The sequence below is a fragment of the Panthera tigris genome, chromosome X (genome assembly GCF_018350195.1).
Source record: "Panthera tigris isolate Pti1 chromosome X, P.tigris_Pti1_mat1.1, whole genome shotgun sequence".
In the NCBI taxonomy this organism is placed as follows: domain Eukaryota; kingdom Metazoa; phylum Chordata; class Mammalia; order Carnivora; family Felidae; genus Panthera; species Panthera tigris.
Genome location: NC_056677.1, coordinates 106956914 through 106974292, shown reverse-complemented (window position 1 = coordinate 106974292; position 17379 = coordinate 106956914). Strand labels below are relative to the sequence as shown.

Below are 17379 nucleotides of genomic sequence, written 5' to 3'. Positions count from 1 at the left end.
TGTCTAGGATCCAAACTACTATCACCCCCAATACTCTTTAAGCTCAGTTTGTCTCAGGGTATCATTTGCAGAAATGTGGAGCATCAGCAAAATATAATACACTTTAAGTTTCTGAAGCCTGTGGTGCTCTCTTGATCTGCCACCATTCATAATGACTTCCTGAATGTCTACCTGCTGCAGTTTGCCACTCTGCCTCCTATCTACTGCAGGGGTTTCCATTCCTTGGTTGCCCTAAACCAGGCCCCAGCCAGTCTCTCTCAGTGTACTGCTGGGAGGAATGCTGGTGTTTTCATTAATTGAAGTATAATTAACATAAATTAGTTTCAGGCGTACAATATAATGATTCTACAGTTCTATATATTGCTCAGTGCTCGTCAAGATAAGTGTGCTCTTAATCCACTTTATTTTGCCCATTCCCCTCCCCCCTCCTCTCTATCAACCACCAGTTTATTCTCTGTATTTAAGAGTTTAGGGGTTTTTTTTTGACTCTTTTTTTGTTTCTTTGTTTCTTAATTTGCACATATCAGTGAAATCATAATGGTATATTTCTTTCTCTGACTTACTCTGCTTAGGATTATACCCTCTAGGTCTGTCCATATTGTTGCGAATGACAAGATTTCATTCTCTTTTATGGCTCAGTAATGTTCCATTTTATAGAGATAGATAGACACACCACATCTTTATCCATTCATCTGTCAGTGGACATGAGTTGCTTCCATATCTTGGCTATTATAAATATAATGGTGCAGTAAACATAGGGTTCGTTTTCTTGGCATAAATACTCAGTAATGGAATTACTGGATTATATGGTAATTCTATTTTTGTTTTTTTGAGGAACCTTCATACTTTTTTCCACAGTGGCTGCACCAGTTTGCATTCCCACCAACAGTACATGAGGGTTCCTTTTTCTCCACATCCTTGCCAACACTTATTTCTCATGGTTTTTATTTTAGCCATTCTGACAGATGTTAATGTGATATCTCACTGAGGTTTTAATTTACATTTCCCCAGGCGTGCCTGGTTGGCTTAGATTGATTCCAGGGTCTTGAGTTCAAGCCCCATATTGGGCATAGAGCTTTCTAAAAAAATTAATTTGCATTTCCTTGATGATTAGTGATATTAAGCATCTTTTCATGTTATCGGTCATCTGCATGTCTTCTTTGGAAAAATGTCTCTGGACTATCTTGTTGTAGTCCCAGTAGTTTAATTTTGCTTTGGTCTCCCTTACCTGAGGAGACATACCTAGAAAAATGTTTCTACAGTCAAAGAAATTACTGCCTATGTTTTCTTCTAGGATTTTTATTGTTTCAGGTGTCACATTTAGGTCTTTAATCCATTTGGAGTTTATTTTTGTGTGTGGTGTAGAAAAGTGGTCCGGTTTCATTTCTTTGCATGTGGCTGTGCAGCTTTCCCAGCACCATTCATCAAAGATACTGTCTTTGTCAGTATCTTGCATCCTTTGTCATAGATTAATTGACCATGTAAGTGTGGGTTGATTTCTGCGTTCTCTATTCTGTTCCATTGATCTATGTGTCTGTTTTTGTGCCAGTACTATACTGTTTTGAACACTACAGCTTTGTAGTATATCTTGAAATCTAGAATTGTGATGCCTCCAGTTTTTTTTCTTCTTTTTCAAGATTGCTTTCGCTATTCGGGGCCTTTTGTGGTTCCATGCATATTTTAGGATTATTTTTTTCTAGTTCTGTGAAAAATGTTGTTGGTATTTTGAAAGAGATTAAGAATGCTGGTCTTTTATTCTGTGCCAAACACACAACTGCCCCAGTGGAGCTTTAATTCTACCCATAACTTATAGGAGATTAAATTGGAAAATATTTTTAGTGTTTCTTAAACCCATGGTCATTCCGTCCTCCTATCTCCCATTTTCCATAGGCTCCTTGGCTGTCTTGTAGGACCTCCCATATCAGTTCTATCCCCACATACTTCCAGTTGGCCTCAGGCTTCCTTTGTAACCTTCTCCTATTTTCCAGTGAGCCCCAACCCTACATTGCATTGTCATCACACACACACAGCACTTATTATTAGCCTCATATAGAACCAAAAGCTTCCACTTCTACTTTTCTAAGGGCCTTTGCATTTCCCCTAATTCAGTGATGCCTTGCTTCCTTTGTTGCCTCAGGTACCCTCCCCCTGACTGGTACACCCTGACCCAGTGTGGACTTTTGTCATAGATTTGAGCTCTGCATCCACAGAAGCCTCATTTTCTTAGAGGTTGAGTACCTTTATTCCCAGCCCATACTAACTCTATAACCACAAATCAGGCCCCCCAAATTAATTAATCTTCCCCAACATATAGTTTGTTTCGTATTCAATATCTAAAGTGTCTTTCCTTATTTGTTATTCCTTGGAATCCCCCTCTCCTTCCCTTTCAGTTTACCTTCTTTTGTGAGGAATCTGATCCCCACAGCCACTTAATAGGAATCATTCCTTCCTTTGAGTTCTGTACCATTCAGCTATTCTGCCTCGTATTAAATATGTGTCTGTCTTATCTACTTGAGAAACAGTTCTTTGCATTCATCATGGCACCTATTCTGCAGCTGTTTTCACAGGATTATAAGTAGCCAGAATCTTTCTTTTCCCATGCATAGGTGGTATGCTGGTGATAGTTACCTTGTGTCTCAGGATAATCATTGATCTGGTGTGTTGGCTGGTTTGGGTCTGTCAGTGCAAGCTAGGGCCAGTGTTTCTCAAACTGTAGCTTGCATAAGAATCACCTGAAAAACTTGAACTGATTTCTGGGCCTCACTGCCAACGATGAATTCAGTAGGTCTAGAGTGGGACCTGAGACTTTGTATTTCTGATGATTTCCCAGGGGGTATGGATGCTGCTGGTCCATGAACCACACTTTTGGATGCTATGGTATGCTAGTCCTTGTTAATCCTGCCTGGTTTTCTAATACAGGAAAGCTTTCCTTCTCAGTTTAGAAGGGGATATAAAAGCTATTACCATTTGTTGCAAAATTTGGTTAGTGTTTTTTTTTTTGTTCTGTGCATAGAGCTCTGTTTTCTTTAATTCGCTTTCCCTAAAGGCTCTCCTAATAATTGCAAAAGATTCTTTAAATGTTTCATTTTACTGATGGCAAGTAATGTAATTTATCCCAAGTAGCATTTACCTTGAGGATCATTCAGATTCTCTCCCCTTGCTAATAAGTATAAGATAAGAAAGTGATAATTATTATTCATAACAATTTATATTATAGCAAAATACATTATTAGCAAATACCTTTTAAATTGTTTTCAACTCTTAGGGCACCTGGGTGGCTCAGTCGGTTGAGCGTCTGACTCTTGGTTTTGGCTTCGCTCATGATTTCATGGTTTGTGGGTTTGAGCCCCACATCAGGCTCCACGCTGACAGTGCAGAGTCTGCTTGGAATTCTCTCTCTACAAATGAATAAATAAATAGTTTTCAACTCTTAATAGTTGAAAAAATTTAATTTTATGCTCTTTGCATTTTTAACTTTGAGGGTTTTTTAAATAATGGTGAGGGTACTGATCATTTAAGAATATTCTCAGGAAGGGGCACCTGGGTGGCTCAGTCAGTTGAGCATCCAGCTGTTGATTTCAGCTCTGGTCATGATCCCAAGGTTGTAGGATCGAGCCTCGCATTAGGTTCTGTGCTAAGCATTGAGCCTCCTTGAGAATATCTCTCTTCTTCTGCCCCTCTCTCCTGCTCACATGCATGCACGCACTCTCTCTCAATATAATTAATTAATTAATTAACATTAAAAAAGAAAATACAAAATAAAAGTCTTGAATTAGGGACACCTATGTAGCTCAGTCAGTTAAGCATCTGACTCTTGGTTTCGGCTTGGGCCATGATCTCACGGTTCGTAGGTTCAAGCCCCGCATCAGACTCTGCACTGCCAGCGCTGAGCCTGCTTAGGATTCTCTCTCCCTCTCTCTCTGCCCCTCCCTCGCTTGTACACGGTCTCTCTCTCTCTCAAAATAAATAAATAAACATTTTTTTAATCTTGAATTAAACAGATGAATAATAGAATTTTAATAATTTAGCTCATGATCTTTTATTCAAAGCTAAGAAACTAAACATGTACTTGAAATATGTTCATAAAATTAATATGAATTACTGTATAATAACATCTCATCTGTCTGTTCTTTTTCCAGCTCTCATAGCAACCATCCAAGTAAACGGTTTTATATTTTTAAGAAGCATTCTGGAATTCTCAGGTAACTAGTTGATCTTTTTCCATTTTCTCTATTGAAAAATTCTAGTAACTTTTTTAACCTGATTCTTGAGTACCTTGTTTGGAAAATGAAGTGATTACTACCAGACGTAATACAGTTCTCTTCATTATAGCATAGAGCAAAGCAGAAATAGCCTATATTCTCTGGCTAAACTTTGTTTCAGTGGTGTTAGGCAATAAGGCGAAACTTTCATGGATTTACATTATAAAATAAAAAATATTTGAAGATCAAAAAGAGGTTTAAGATAATCTAGTAAATTGACTAACACATTTTGATTTTGAGCAATATATAGCCTTCATAATTCTTGGGATTTTTTTTTTCATTTGTAAATAAAGTACACAACCTGTTTACTCTACAAAAGGAATTGCTGATGAACATTTCGAAAGGCACTGATAATTAACCCTAATTATACCACACACGCTTAGCTCAGAATCCACTATGCATCATTTTTCCACATTCTTCTGCTTTCTTTTTACTTCATCTTCTTTTGTTTATTTTGTTCATGTTGTCATTGCTATTTGAAATATCAGTGCCAAGATTTTGGTAGCATCAAGATGTCTTATGGCTAAGACGTAGACTTAAATTTAGCCAGTACTTGTTTTGATGCTTTGGATTAATGGAAAAGCGGAGGGGGAGATGATACATCTCAGGACCTTTGTATTCATTATTCCTTCTGCCTTGTTCACTCTTCCCCAGATATCTGCATGGCCAGCTCCTTCCTTTAAATCTCTAGTCTAGTGAGTGAGACTTTCTTTGACCACTCCATTTAAAATAGCATCCTTTCCCCTAGGCCCCATCCCCACCACTACCTATCTCCATTTATTTTATTTTTCTTCACTTTTTGCTTTCCACCATATTGTATACTTCACTCTTTTGTTTATTGTCTGTGTCTTCTCACTAGAATGTGTGTGGTTTGGATATTTGTCTATGCCATATGTTTACTGAGCATTGAATAGTGCCTGACACATGGTAGGCATTCTGTAAATATTTGAGTAAATTAATGTACATGTTGAAAATGACATATGTGGATGATGTTGGACCAACAGTTCATAGGCAGAGGAAAGTTTGATTCTATTTTAAAAATATATTCATGCTATTTTAAAAGTATTACTAAATTTAAGGAAATAGAATTTTTAAGAATGAAAAAGGACTTGTTAATTCTAAAGATGAGCGTTTGTTTTATTTTTACATCGTTATCAAGCTCAGTTGTGTGGTTGATTCTTAAATTGATTCTATGACTTTAAAGATCTGAGGCTTTTTTTCTCAATTTGGATGGGCCTCAGATTTAAATATAAAATTGATTAGTTTCTGTGTATGAGACTTAGCATATTTGTAATTCTATAGAACAATAAATTTTGTAATTTTGTTAAAAAATGCAATGTTCATTTTTTTAATTTATTGTGTACCTATTATGTATAACACATCGTAGCAGTTCCCATAAAGATGACAGTGATGAAGAAGGCTTGTCCAACCTTCAAGGAATGTACAATATATGTTAAGGTGTGAATATAAGTAAAAGGTTTGCAGGGGTGCGTGGGTGGCTCAATTGAGCATCTGACTTCAGCTCAGGTCATGATCTCGCAGTTCGCAATTGCAGGAGGCACATGGACTGTTTAAGATTATTATGGTAGTTAACATTGACTTAATAAGAATCTGGGCTAAGGTGGTGAAGTGGTATTACACTGTTTAAGAACATGGGCTCTGAAATCAAAGGGCTCACTTTCAAATCTAATTTTGGCCTTGATAGGTTTTTAAACCTGACCCTGTCCTCTATAAAAAAGTAATAATTATAACACCTACGTCTTTGGTTTGTTATAGCATTCAGATAAGATGATATATCTAAAACCCTCAGCATGGCACAGAGTTAAGTGCTCAATAAATTGTTAATAATGTAAAATATTTGAAATATTGACTATTTTAAGAAAAAAGAGAGAGAGAATTTTGAGCCATTGTGTTGGGAGCATGACATCATAAGAGAGATTGGTTAGGAGGAATGGTTTTGGGGGCTGGGGAGGAAAGCACAATTTCAGTGTATGAAGATCATTTTTGATGTTCCAGCGTGACACCCAGGTATAAATATATAGCAGGCTGTTAAGACTAGAACCACAGGGGAGCAGTCAGTCTAAGGTATGCTACTGGTTTTTATTCCTTGACACGTCGAAGTACTTAAATTTAAAGCATCCAGTGAACTATAAAACTATGTTTACGCTCGTTAATTGGTAATAACAATAATTAAATTATATGATTTACTTTTAAAGCCTTCCCATTTCTTTTCTAATTTTATCACCTCTAAAATAAGATACTAGATTATAGGCTCCAGAGGTTGCCCTCTTTTGTTCACTCTTGTGTCCGTAACATCTAGCAGTAGAGTGTGTGGAAAGAAGGTCCTCAGAAATGGGCCAAAGCACGGAAAGAGTGTGACTTGCACAAGCTACACAAATTGTTAGTGGAGCCACGATTAGGCTTTAGGTCTCTTGACTCTTGTCCTTTAGCAACCGGTATGAGAGGAAGTGGTTTATAAAGCAGTAAATGTTAGCATAACTTAAATGTGGCTATGTCATTTTCTGGGTACCATTTCAGATAAATCAGGCTTAGGAGAACAAAATTGGCAATTGATGGTCATAACACATAAAAAGCATATCAAGAGTTATTACATGGAAAAATAATTATTGAACGTGCCTCTGGACTTGGATAAAAGATGAAAACCTTTGCTTTCCTTTTTTCTTCATAGGGGCATTACTCTAGTGTGCCTTAAATGTGACTTCCTAACTGATTCTTCTGGCTTAGATCGTATGGCTAAACACCTAAGTCAGCGTAAAACTCATACTTGCCAAGTTGTAATAGAGAATGGTATGTATTTATAATTGTGTTACTTTGAATTTCTGATATTTATTCCAGTACTTTTGATCAGCCACAATATGGGCTCTTACGTACTAAACTGATAGTGTCACTCATCACCTATACTACTGTAAATGTAAACCTCTTCTTCTAATTTCAGTTCCTGAAAGTACCTCAACTTCTGAATCCTCGTCTGAGTAAGTTCAATTTCCATTTCGTGCATTTTTCTTTGATGGATTTTAGCACTGTTGCATTTTTAAATGTACCATTAATAGAAATGAAAAATATTAAAGTATTTTGTTTTTGTTTTTGTTTTTAAAGCGCTTGTTGAAATAGATTCCTGCTCTATGGAGCTCGTGCAACCTGGTGCAAGACAAGTTGGAATTTCCTAAGTTCAAAGTTCTGAAGTGTTTTCTTACACAAAGGCAGTTTCCTAAGTTCAAACTTCTGAAGTGTTTTCTCACACGAAGGCGGTTAAGCAGTTCATGACACTAGTTCTGATTCAGTTCTTTTCAGCTTTCAGATGGCACTAGATTCTTATTCCACCTTATCTTTGTGTCAGGTTAACATATCTTAACATAAGCTTTTTTCTCCAGTTGGCTCTCTCCAAAAATAGCTTTTGTTGCCATGGTCGTTTTTGCTTTGCTTAAAATAGTTTGTGTTTTTCTCTGCTGTACTTGCCTTCAGAATATTGCATTCCAAATGATATGGCTATTCATTTTCTTTGTCTGTTTTGTCTGGTTTCTTAGTTAATTTCTTATAAGTCTTACATTTTTAGGTCATATAGCTGTCTTTTTCCTCTTTCCTTGTCTGTCATTGTTCTATTTTTCATATTTTTCAGATGCAGAAGCAACACAGAAATTTCAAAAAATGTCCAGGATACTCCTGGTCAGTGTCCCCCTTCGATGGACACAACTGATGCCTGTTCTCTCTTTCCAAGGAATGTGAATTATTTGACTGTGAGACCTCCTCTAGATTGTGGCCTTAAGAAATCAGATCTTGGGGAGAGTCCCTTCCTTCATGACTGGCCTCCCATAAGGCTGATGCTAATTTGGCCAGAGATGACCTCAAGGCCCACCAAATTGAGCACAACTTCCCACTGGGGGCTTTGGTTCTTGATCTTACGCTTATGGGTTCATTCTGACCAAGAAAGGCCCATCAAATCAATGCTTCAACGTCCAAGTTGGAGTTTAATCATTTTGGCTGCTGCCCTTTAATCTTCGTCTAGTATGCATGCAGTCCAAGGAATATAAAAACTGGTTGTGTAGGGAACCAAGGTTACTTTCATGTTCTTGGAAAATAAGTTTCTAAAATTACAGTTCCAAAGTTATAGTTATTTGTACTGTCATTTAAAGTTTTATCCAGTATTAATCCTAGGAGTTTTCAGCAATACTAATATTCAATTTTTTTAAGTTTAATTTTGTCTTGATTTTATGTTGTTCTTCACCAAATTTATTGATGTGTGTTTTGTTATGTCCACTTTTATCTCTTTTCTTTAAAATTTTTGTTTTGTGTTTGTTTTGTTTTGTTAAGAACTCCAAGAAATTCTTTAGAATTCTCTACAAATTTCACGTAGCTACCTATTGATAGCTTCTAGATTTGGTAGTTGTTCAGACCACTAGACAGGATTACATCTTCTGTCTGTCTTGGGACTATCATTAACATTATCTTAGTGATTAGGAGCTCAAAGACATAAAGAATTGGCAAAAAACACTTCCTACAGCCCTTAAAACAAATTTTAAAGTTATGTTTCTGTACATCTAATACATAATATCTTCTTAGCCATTAATGTAATTCCTTTGGATAAAGATAATATATTCAGAAAATATTGGGACCAAAAAAATGCACTTGTTTCTTGCCCATATATATATAGATGTATATTTTTTTTAATTTGGTGTTTGTTTATTTTGGTTACATTGAATATAGATTTGCTGAACAGTTTTGATGTTATTACTTATTTTTTTAATAAAATTTGTATTGGTAAAGTGCCTCAGGAATTATTTTCTCATAAATAACTTCATATAAAAGCTGTAGATTTTACCGTGTGACTAGGAGCATTGCTTTGCTTCTTACATGGAAGCCTGATTCCTTGGCCTACAGACTGAGAGCTTCACCAAATGCATCTTGCAGTTTTTCCCCCAGCACAGTTAAAAGTTCACTATTTATACTTTACTAATTTCTTGGACTTTGGAGGCTGACAAAGCCCCTTTGTGATCTTAATAACTATTAAGGTGGTCAGGCTTTGAAGTTGTTTGACTCCATCATGAGTGGTTTTTTTCATCCTAACATCAGAATTTCTTGTACTTTTTACTTGCACCTTGAAACTGTCTTAGTCCCTTTGGGCTGCCATAACAGTATCATAGACTAGTAACATGAGCAACAGAGATGTATTTCTCATAGTTCTGGAGGCTGGAAAGTCCATGATCAAGGCACAGGCAGATTGAGTATCTGGCGAGGGCCCACTTCCTGGTGCATAGAAGGTCGTGTTATTGCTGTATCCTCCTGGCAGAAGTGGGGAGAAAGTTCTGTGGTGTCTAATTTATAGGGGCATTGGGGCGCCTGGGTGGCTCAGTCGGTGAGGCGTCCAGCTCTTGAGTTTGGCTCAGGTCATGATCTCATGGTTCGTGAGGTCAAGCCCTGTGTTGGGCTCCATGCTGTCAGTGCTTGGGATTCTCTCTTTGCCTCTGTCTCTGTCCCTCCCCTCTGTGCAGCTGGCTTGCAGGTGCCCTTTCTCTCTTTCAAAGTAAATTAACATTTTAATTTATAAGGTTACTAATCCCATTCATGAGGGCTCCACCCTCATGATGCAGTCATCTCCCAAAGGCACACCTCCTAATGTCATCACATTCAAACATTCAGCTTATAGCAGAGACATATTGAAAGCCAATTTCAATGACCACCTGTTATGTAATCTATTTGTAATTCAGTCAAAAATGTGGAATCTATTAGTTTTAATTTTCCAGACATTTTTTTTATTTTAATGTTTATTTATTTATTTATTTATTTTGAGAGAGGGAACGTGAGCAGGGGAGGGGCAGAGAAAGGGGGAGAGAGAGAATCCCAAGCACGCTCTGCATTGCCAGTGCAGAGCCCAACAGGAGGCTCAAACTCATGAACCATGAGATCATGACCTGAGCCAAAATCAAGAGTCAGACGTTTAACCGACTGAGCCACCCAGGCACCCCCAGACTGATTTCTGCTGTAAATGATTTTCCAAAATCTCTAAAAGTGTGGTTTGTTAGTAGTGTTTCTACTACTACTTGTTTCTTAGTAGTAGACTTGACAATATTCGAGTCTTTATTTCCATATCTCTCCCTCTAGAATGTTTTTTCATTCACCATCTTTTTTTTTACTTTTCAAAAATTGTAATGAAAACATATAACTTTTTGCCATATTAACCATCTTCAAGTGAAAAATTAAGCACCAATTACACCAAGTTTTAAACTTTTACCCAGAAATAACTTCTTTGTGGTTTCAACATAGATTCTCTTTTTATATACAGATATTTTCTCTGGATCTGTTATAGTTCAAGAATATGATAAGCCAAAACACATTGTTGCTATAGCAATATTTTAGATAGGGGTACAGCTTTTTGTTCTTCCATAAGATTCTGTTTCTTACAGTTTGTATTAGGTTCATTTTCTCGAAGTATAATACTCTTAAAGTTCTGTATCCTGTAGCACCATTTTTTTTTGCTTTGTTTCAATAAAACATTTCAGTCACTACTAAGCTTCTTATTATAGGCAGTTAGTTGAGTGTTAATTGGTGCAAATGAGTATTAGCTCTACATTTTGATCCCATTGCCCTCAGGGTATTCTAAATAGTTCTTTCACTTGATTTAGAAATAGCCATCTCTCACATGTGTGCTTTTTAAAAGGTTACAGCTGAATAAAGGTGTGATTGGCTCAGTTTCAATCCATCACCATTATTAGAAAAATAACCTCCGAACTACAGAGACTTAGCTTCTTGTCCTTTTTTGTCACACTTTGCCAAAACATCTCTTTGGGCTTCACTTCCTTGTTCAGCAAGTACTTATTGAGCACTTACTATGTGCCTAACACTATTCTAGGTTCTGGAAAAACAGACTGAAATCTCTTCCCTGGTGGAGCTTATATTTCAGTGGCGGAAGACAAGACAATAAAAAATAAGAAATTTATATAGTATGTTAGATGATGATCAATGCAACGGAGCAAAATAAAGTGGGCAAGGAGGATGGTAAGTATGGGCTGGGGTTGGGAGGTTGCCATTTTAAATCTGGTGGTCAGGATAGGACTCTGTGGGAAGAGGACCTTGAGTAAGGACCTGAAGGAAGTGAGGAAGTAGGCCACTTGATTATCTATTGGAAGAGCGTTCCAGAGAGAGAATAGCAAATGCAAAAGCCCTGAAGAGAAAATTGAAACCCCTACACATTGCTGGTGGGAATGTAAAATGGTTCAGCAACTGTGGAAAACAGTTCAGCAGTGCCTCAAGAAATTAAAACGTGGAATTACCATATAACCCAGCAGTTCTGCTCCTAGGTATATCCCCAAAAGAATCAAAAAGCAGGGACTCAGATACTTGTACATGCATGTTCATAGCAGCATTCCTCCCAATGGCTAAAAGATGGAAACAGCTCAAGTGCCATCAATAGATGAAGGAATAAATAAATTGTGGTATATTCATACAATGGGATAATATTTAGCCATAAAAAAGGAATGAAGTACTGATTCATGCTACAATGTGGATGGACCTCAAAAACATGCTATCACAAGAGATCACATATTGTATAATTTCATTTATGTGCAATATCCAGAATAGATACATCCATAGAGATAGCAGATTGATGGTTGCCAGGGCCTGAGGGGGAAGTGGGAATGGGCAGTGACTACTAAATGGGTACACGGTTTACTTTGGGGTATGATGAAAATGTTTAGGAACGAAATATAGGTGGTTGTACAACATTGTAAATGAACTAAATGCCACTGAATTGTTCAAGATGGTTGAGTTCTTAAATTTTGATTTTAAATTATGTGAATCTCACCTCTACAAAAACAAACTTAAGTTTAGCAAATTAGGAATTTGAAGGAAACCTTTTTAACCTAACCTAATAAAAATCAGCTAACATAATGTGATGCAAGGTAGAAATAATGAGTCCTGAAGTAAGGTCATGCTTGGCTCATGGAACAGCAACAAGACCGATGGGGCTGCAGTGGAGGGGGTGTTGGACAGGAGAGCTTGTAGTAGGAGATGGGGCCTGTGAGATGATGTGGGCCATGTAGTATAGGGACTTCTAGGCAGTTGTAAGGATTTGGCTTTCACTCAGAGATAGGAAGCCATTAGTGGATTTTGAATGGAGAAGTCTTTTATACCTCAATGAAAAACAAAAATTCTGAGGTGCCTAGGTGGCTCTGTCGGTTAAGCAGCAGACTCTTGGTTTCAGTTCAGGTCATGATCTCAAGTTTTGTGAGTTTGAGCCCCACATCGGGCTCTGTGCTGACGGTGCAGAGCCTGCTTGGAATTCTCTCTCTCTCTCTCTCTCTCTCTCTCTCTCTCTCTCAGCCCCTCCTCCACACACACGCACAGGCTCTCTCTCAAAATAAATATACTTAAAGGGAGAGGTCCCTCAAAAAAATTGAAAAAAGAAAAACGTTCTTAATTACAGTCTTAACAGGATCACTAGTTGCTGTCTTGAAAATAAGCTGTAGGGGACCAAGGGCAGAATCAGGGAGGTCAGCTAGGAAGCTGTTTTAACAATCCAGATGGAAGATAGTAGAGGTTTAACTAGGATAGGTGAAAGTGTAGGTGATAAGTGGCTCAACTGGGCGACTATCTTGAAGGTTGAGCCAACAGAATTTGTTGGTGGTTTGGGTATGAGGTATGAGAGGAAAAGTGTTGTGGAGGACAGCACAGCCATTAGTCTAAGCAACTGGAAAGGTGATGTTGTTAACTGAGATGGAGAAGACTAAAGGAGGAGTAGATTTGGAAGGGAAGATGAGGACTTTGATTTGGGACATGTTTGAATTTGAGATGCCTATTAGATATGCTAGTGTGGATGTCATGGACATCCTGATGTGTGAGTTTGGGGTTTAGAGGAGAAGTCCAGGCTGTCAGTAACATTTAAATTTATTAAAGAGTTAAAGGCTATGAAATCACCAGGGGATAGACTAGGGATAGAGTAAGGACAGGGTTCACAGATTGAGCTCCAGGGCATTCCAACAACAAGAAGTTAGAGAGATGAGAGGGAATCAGCAGAGGAGAGAGTAAGGAGTTGCAGGTAATGTGAGAGGAACTCCAGGGTAGTGACTGTGTCCTTGATCTCAGAGGTCCTATTTGTACACCATGGGTACTAAATTGTTCTAGAGTTCTTGGATTCTATGATGCTATTTTGGTTATACCTAAACATCAGTTATAAATTGTTCTTAGAAGAAAGTGAATTCAGAATGCCACATACCACTATCCCCAATAGCAGAAACAGGCACTCTTTCAAAATTAATAGAATGAAATTCCCCAGTTAGTCCTAGGCATGGTTAACTCCCCACCATGGACTTTTGTAAAAATAACACTCTTCCACTTCTGCAAAAGAAAGTATCTATATTGGGGCACCTGTGTGGCTCAGATGGTTAAGCATCCGACTTCGGTTCAGGTCATGATCTCACAGTTCATGAGTTCAAGCCCCGTGTCAGGGGGCTCTGTGCTGACACTTAGAGCCTGGAGTCTGCTTCAGATTCTGTGTCTCCCTCTCTCTCTGCCCCTCCGCTGCTCACACTCTGTCTCTCTCTCTCTCTCTCTCAAAAATAAATAAACATTAAAAATTTTTTTAAAAAAGAAATCATCTAGATCTAGAGTGAATGTCCATAATTTATAAATGGTCTGCAACATAAAGGTGTCATGGTCAAATAAACTTAGGAAATACTGGGTTATACTTGCGTAGATTATTATTGGATTGTTCATGCTACATGTGTTTGGTTCTCTAAGAGAACTCAGCACTTATTTTGACCCTGGAATTTCTGCCCCCCCCCCATACTTAATAGCTTCTAAACATTAATCTCCACAAGATACAGTGGAGAATGCTGACCTAGATTAGTTATTAGTCAGATTTTCTGAACTGGAAAATAATAGTTGAATGAGGGTGTTGACTAAGATGAACTTCTAGACATTTCATTCATGTTCATGAATCATTTGTAAGGTGGAGTATGTAACAGGTTAGCAGTATCCATTTTCATAGTCTTAGAAATTATATCAGGAAAAAAATTTTATGTTCATTATGATGTATGTAAAATCTAAGAAATGAATAACTGGAACAGACCAGTAATTTGTGTTGGAGGGTATGGTCATCTTAAATTATTTCAAACTCAAGAAGCTTCAGGCTCTTATCGTAATAATGTCTAGCTTCTCTCTATAACTTGTTATGCTTAGCTTATCAGTCTACCCGCTTGCCTACTTTTCTTGCAACTGTTACTATTTTTAGCCTATTATTATCTATTAAGGGGTTTCTTTGTGAAGTTTACTTCCTGCTTACACAGCTTCAAGAGATCTTCCTTGATATGAGCTTTGATATCTGACCCCAGAGTAAACCCTCCCTGTACCATAAAGGGGCAGTGTGGGTGAGTGGCTAAGAGCCCAGGCTCTGCAGCAGACCGCCGAGGTTGGATGGAGTTCGTGGCCCTACCAATGTCCAAATGTGTGTGACTTTGAGCTCCCTGCCTCAGTTTCCTCATTTTTAAAATGCAGACACCAGTACCTACTCATAAGGCTGAGGGAATTAAATGACTTAACACTTATGTATACACACTTAGAACAGTGGTTGGCACACAGGAATGTAAGTCCCCATTGTTACTATTATTGTTAGTTTATTACCACCCTTCCTGATTTTATTTGTTTTCATTTTATTCAGATAGATCTTCAGCCTATTTTTCATTATGACCTTTCTACAATGATTTCTGATAAGCTTCTTTTCCTAACCCATTGTGTCTTTCTTGAGAGTCATTGTTGAAGCACATAGTACTGGGTGGGCATGCCATTAGATTTTTGGTGTCGCAAGCACACCAGACTTTTATTTTTATGGAAGTTATATGAGTGCTCCTAGGTTCATCTGAGTCATAACTGCCTTTTTAAATAATATTAAGGTATTTTCCCTAAATTATACTGCCTTACTCTTGACCACACCATGGTTTGCCTCACACTCAAACTCACACACCTCACTTCTCTGATTCTGAGATCCTTCTGCAGCCTCACCCCTGTCACTTTGTTATTCGACCACCTGAAAAGCTTGCTGTCATTAACAAACTCAGGCTAGTGTGTATCACTTCTGTTTTTAATCTCTCATGCTGAAACATGCGTGTTTATCCATACCACTGTAACGTATGGTGGTGTAAACAGAGCTAAGCCTTGAAATAAGACAGTCCTAGGTGTAAATCCTGGTTTTGTGTCTTAACCAGTTGTGGAGCCTCAAATAAACTACCTCAAACCTCAGTTTCTCATCAGTGAAAGGTATGTAATGACAATTTCCTCACAAATTTGCTATAAGGAGTGTGTGTGTGTGTGTGTGTGTGTGTGTGTGTGTGTGTGTGTAAGATTTGGCACTGTCTTTTAAAAATTTTTTTAGTGTTTATTTGTATTTGAGAGAAAGGGACAGTGTGCAAGGGGGGGGTGGTGCAGAGAGAGAGGGAGACACAGAATCTGAAGCAGGCTCCAGGCTCCAAGCTGTCAGCACAGAGCCCGATGTGGGACTCGAACGCACGAGCTGTGAGATCATGACTTGAGCTGAAGTTGGACGCTTAACCAACTGAGCCACCCAAGCGCCCCTGATCTGGCACTGTCTTGACAAAAAGTAGGCATTCAATAACTGCTGCTGCTTACACTACTACCCCTAATGTTAGTGCTATTCCTGCTGCTGCTTCTGCTGTTACTGCTTTCATTGCTGTTGCTGCTATTACCACTGCTGAGAGAAGACCCTGGAAGCTGCTCGTAAGTGGAATCTTCTCATTGGCAGTTTTAGTGGCAATCCATCAGGACTGTGGTTATCTGTAACTTTGTCTTATAGTGCCCAGGTCTTGTAATACATTCCTCCAAACTGCTGGGTGGGTGATGTGTTATCACAGTGCTTCAATTACGTGTGGTATAATTCTCTAACATTGAAAATGAGTGTAGTTCTGTCTAAAGGCTATGAAATGACACTGTCTTGTTGAAAACTAGTATAGAATCCAGTCTACTGTGGAGGAAAACATTTCTTTTGTGCTTAGAGAGTCCTTTCCTTACAGGAAACTTTTAAGTAATTGTTAACCAGGAATTCATTTCCAGGAATTTCAGCTACTTATCCAATACTATTAATTTTGTGGAAAAGTATAATTGTAAATACCAGCAGTAAAGTGGCACATTGGACTCGCTGCTGTCAACACAGAGCCCACTCTGGGTCCTCTGTCCCCCTCTCTGCCCCTTCCCCACTTGTGCTCTGTCAAATACAAACATTAAAAAAAAGAAGTACCCTTGTTTTCAGAGGTAAAGGATATTGTCACTCAATCTTGGAATTGCTGTTTGCCCCTTATCATCTTCTCCCTTCTCCAATTCTCCAATATATCTACCTGACTACACTCATTATAGAAGGAACATTTTAAGTTGTACAAGTTTCTTTTCTTGATAAAATGTTGACAATAGAATGAGGTAATTCTGTTTCGCAAACCTTTGGAGCCTCAGAGCATAAGAATTCTTGAGTGAATCAGTAAATATCTTAAGCTTAGAAAATTAGGCTAATCAGTTGTCTGATATTGATTGGATCAAATGTCCTAAAGACCACAGTGTGAAGTGATTTTCAAAGTTTATTTAGTTCTTTTGGTGACTTTCAAGTGGCTTTGTGGTCAAATTATCTCAGTTCTGAATAATTTAAAACCAGAATATATTCAATGCAGATTCATTTTCAAAACTGAATGATCAGGAAAAACCTGAATGTCTTCCATTTTCATTTGTTCCCTGTGCCCTTTGTATCAGGGAAATTGAATAAGTATAACATATGAATTTTTTCTATAAACTACATTTCACATATGTTATCTTAGTTAAACTTTCAAAAAAGTCTTGTAAAGATGATTTTCAATCCCATTTTACAGATAAACAAACTGAGTTCACTTGTCATTCTGAAAATCAAATGGTATCAGAAAGTACTGACTTGTTCCTGTTATGGAAACATCATCCTCCCTGCCCTGGTTTTAGTCAAATCTGAGCATTTTCATTAATGAAAACAAGCACAATTTCAAAGCTGACTTCTTTTTATTTTTTAATTTTGTAATGTTTATTTTTGAGAGAGTGCGCACAAGCAGGGAAGGGGTAGAGAAAAGGAGACAGAATCTGA

General features: G+C 37.8%; 1 protein-coding gene across 7 annotated transcripts in view; it reads left to right on the top strand.

The window, feature by feature from the left end:
* ZNF280C (zinc finger protein 280C) overlaps positions 1-17379 on the top strand; it is an 82862-nt gene that overhangs the window by 51871 nt on the left and 13612 nt on the right. For 6 of the 7 annotated variants that reach the window (XR_006213385.1, XR_006213384.1, XR_006213383.1 and 3 more), the window contains 4 exons: positions 4140-4202; positions 6952-7070; positions 7219-7255; positions 11128-11273. Coding sequence is in view for 1 of the 7 variants with exons in the window: in XM_007085446.3 (XP_007085508.3) it covers positions 4140-4202; positions 6952-7070; positions 7219-7255; positions 7380-7389 (229 nt within the window). In the remaining 6 variants the exon portion in view is untranslated. Of the gene's footprint in view, positions 1-4139; positions 4203-6951; positions 7071-7218; positions 7256-7379; positions 7904-11127; positions 11274-17379 lie in introns of those variants that run through there. The other variant, XM_007085446.3, reaches the window with a different exon arrangement.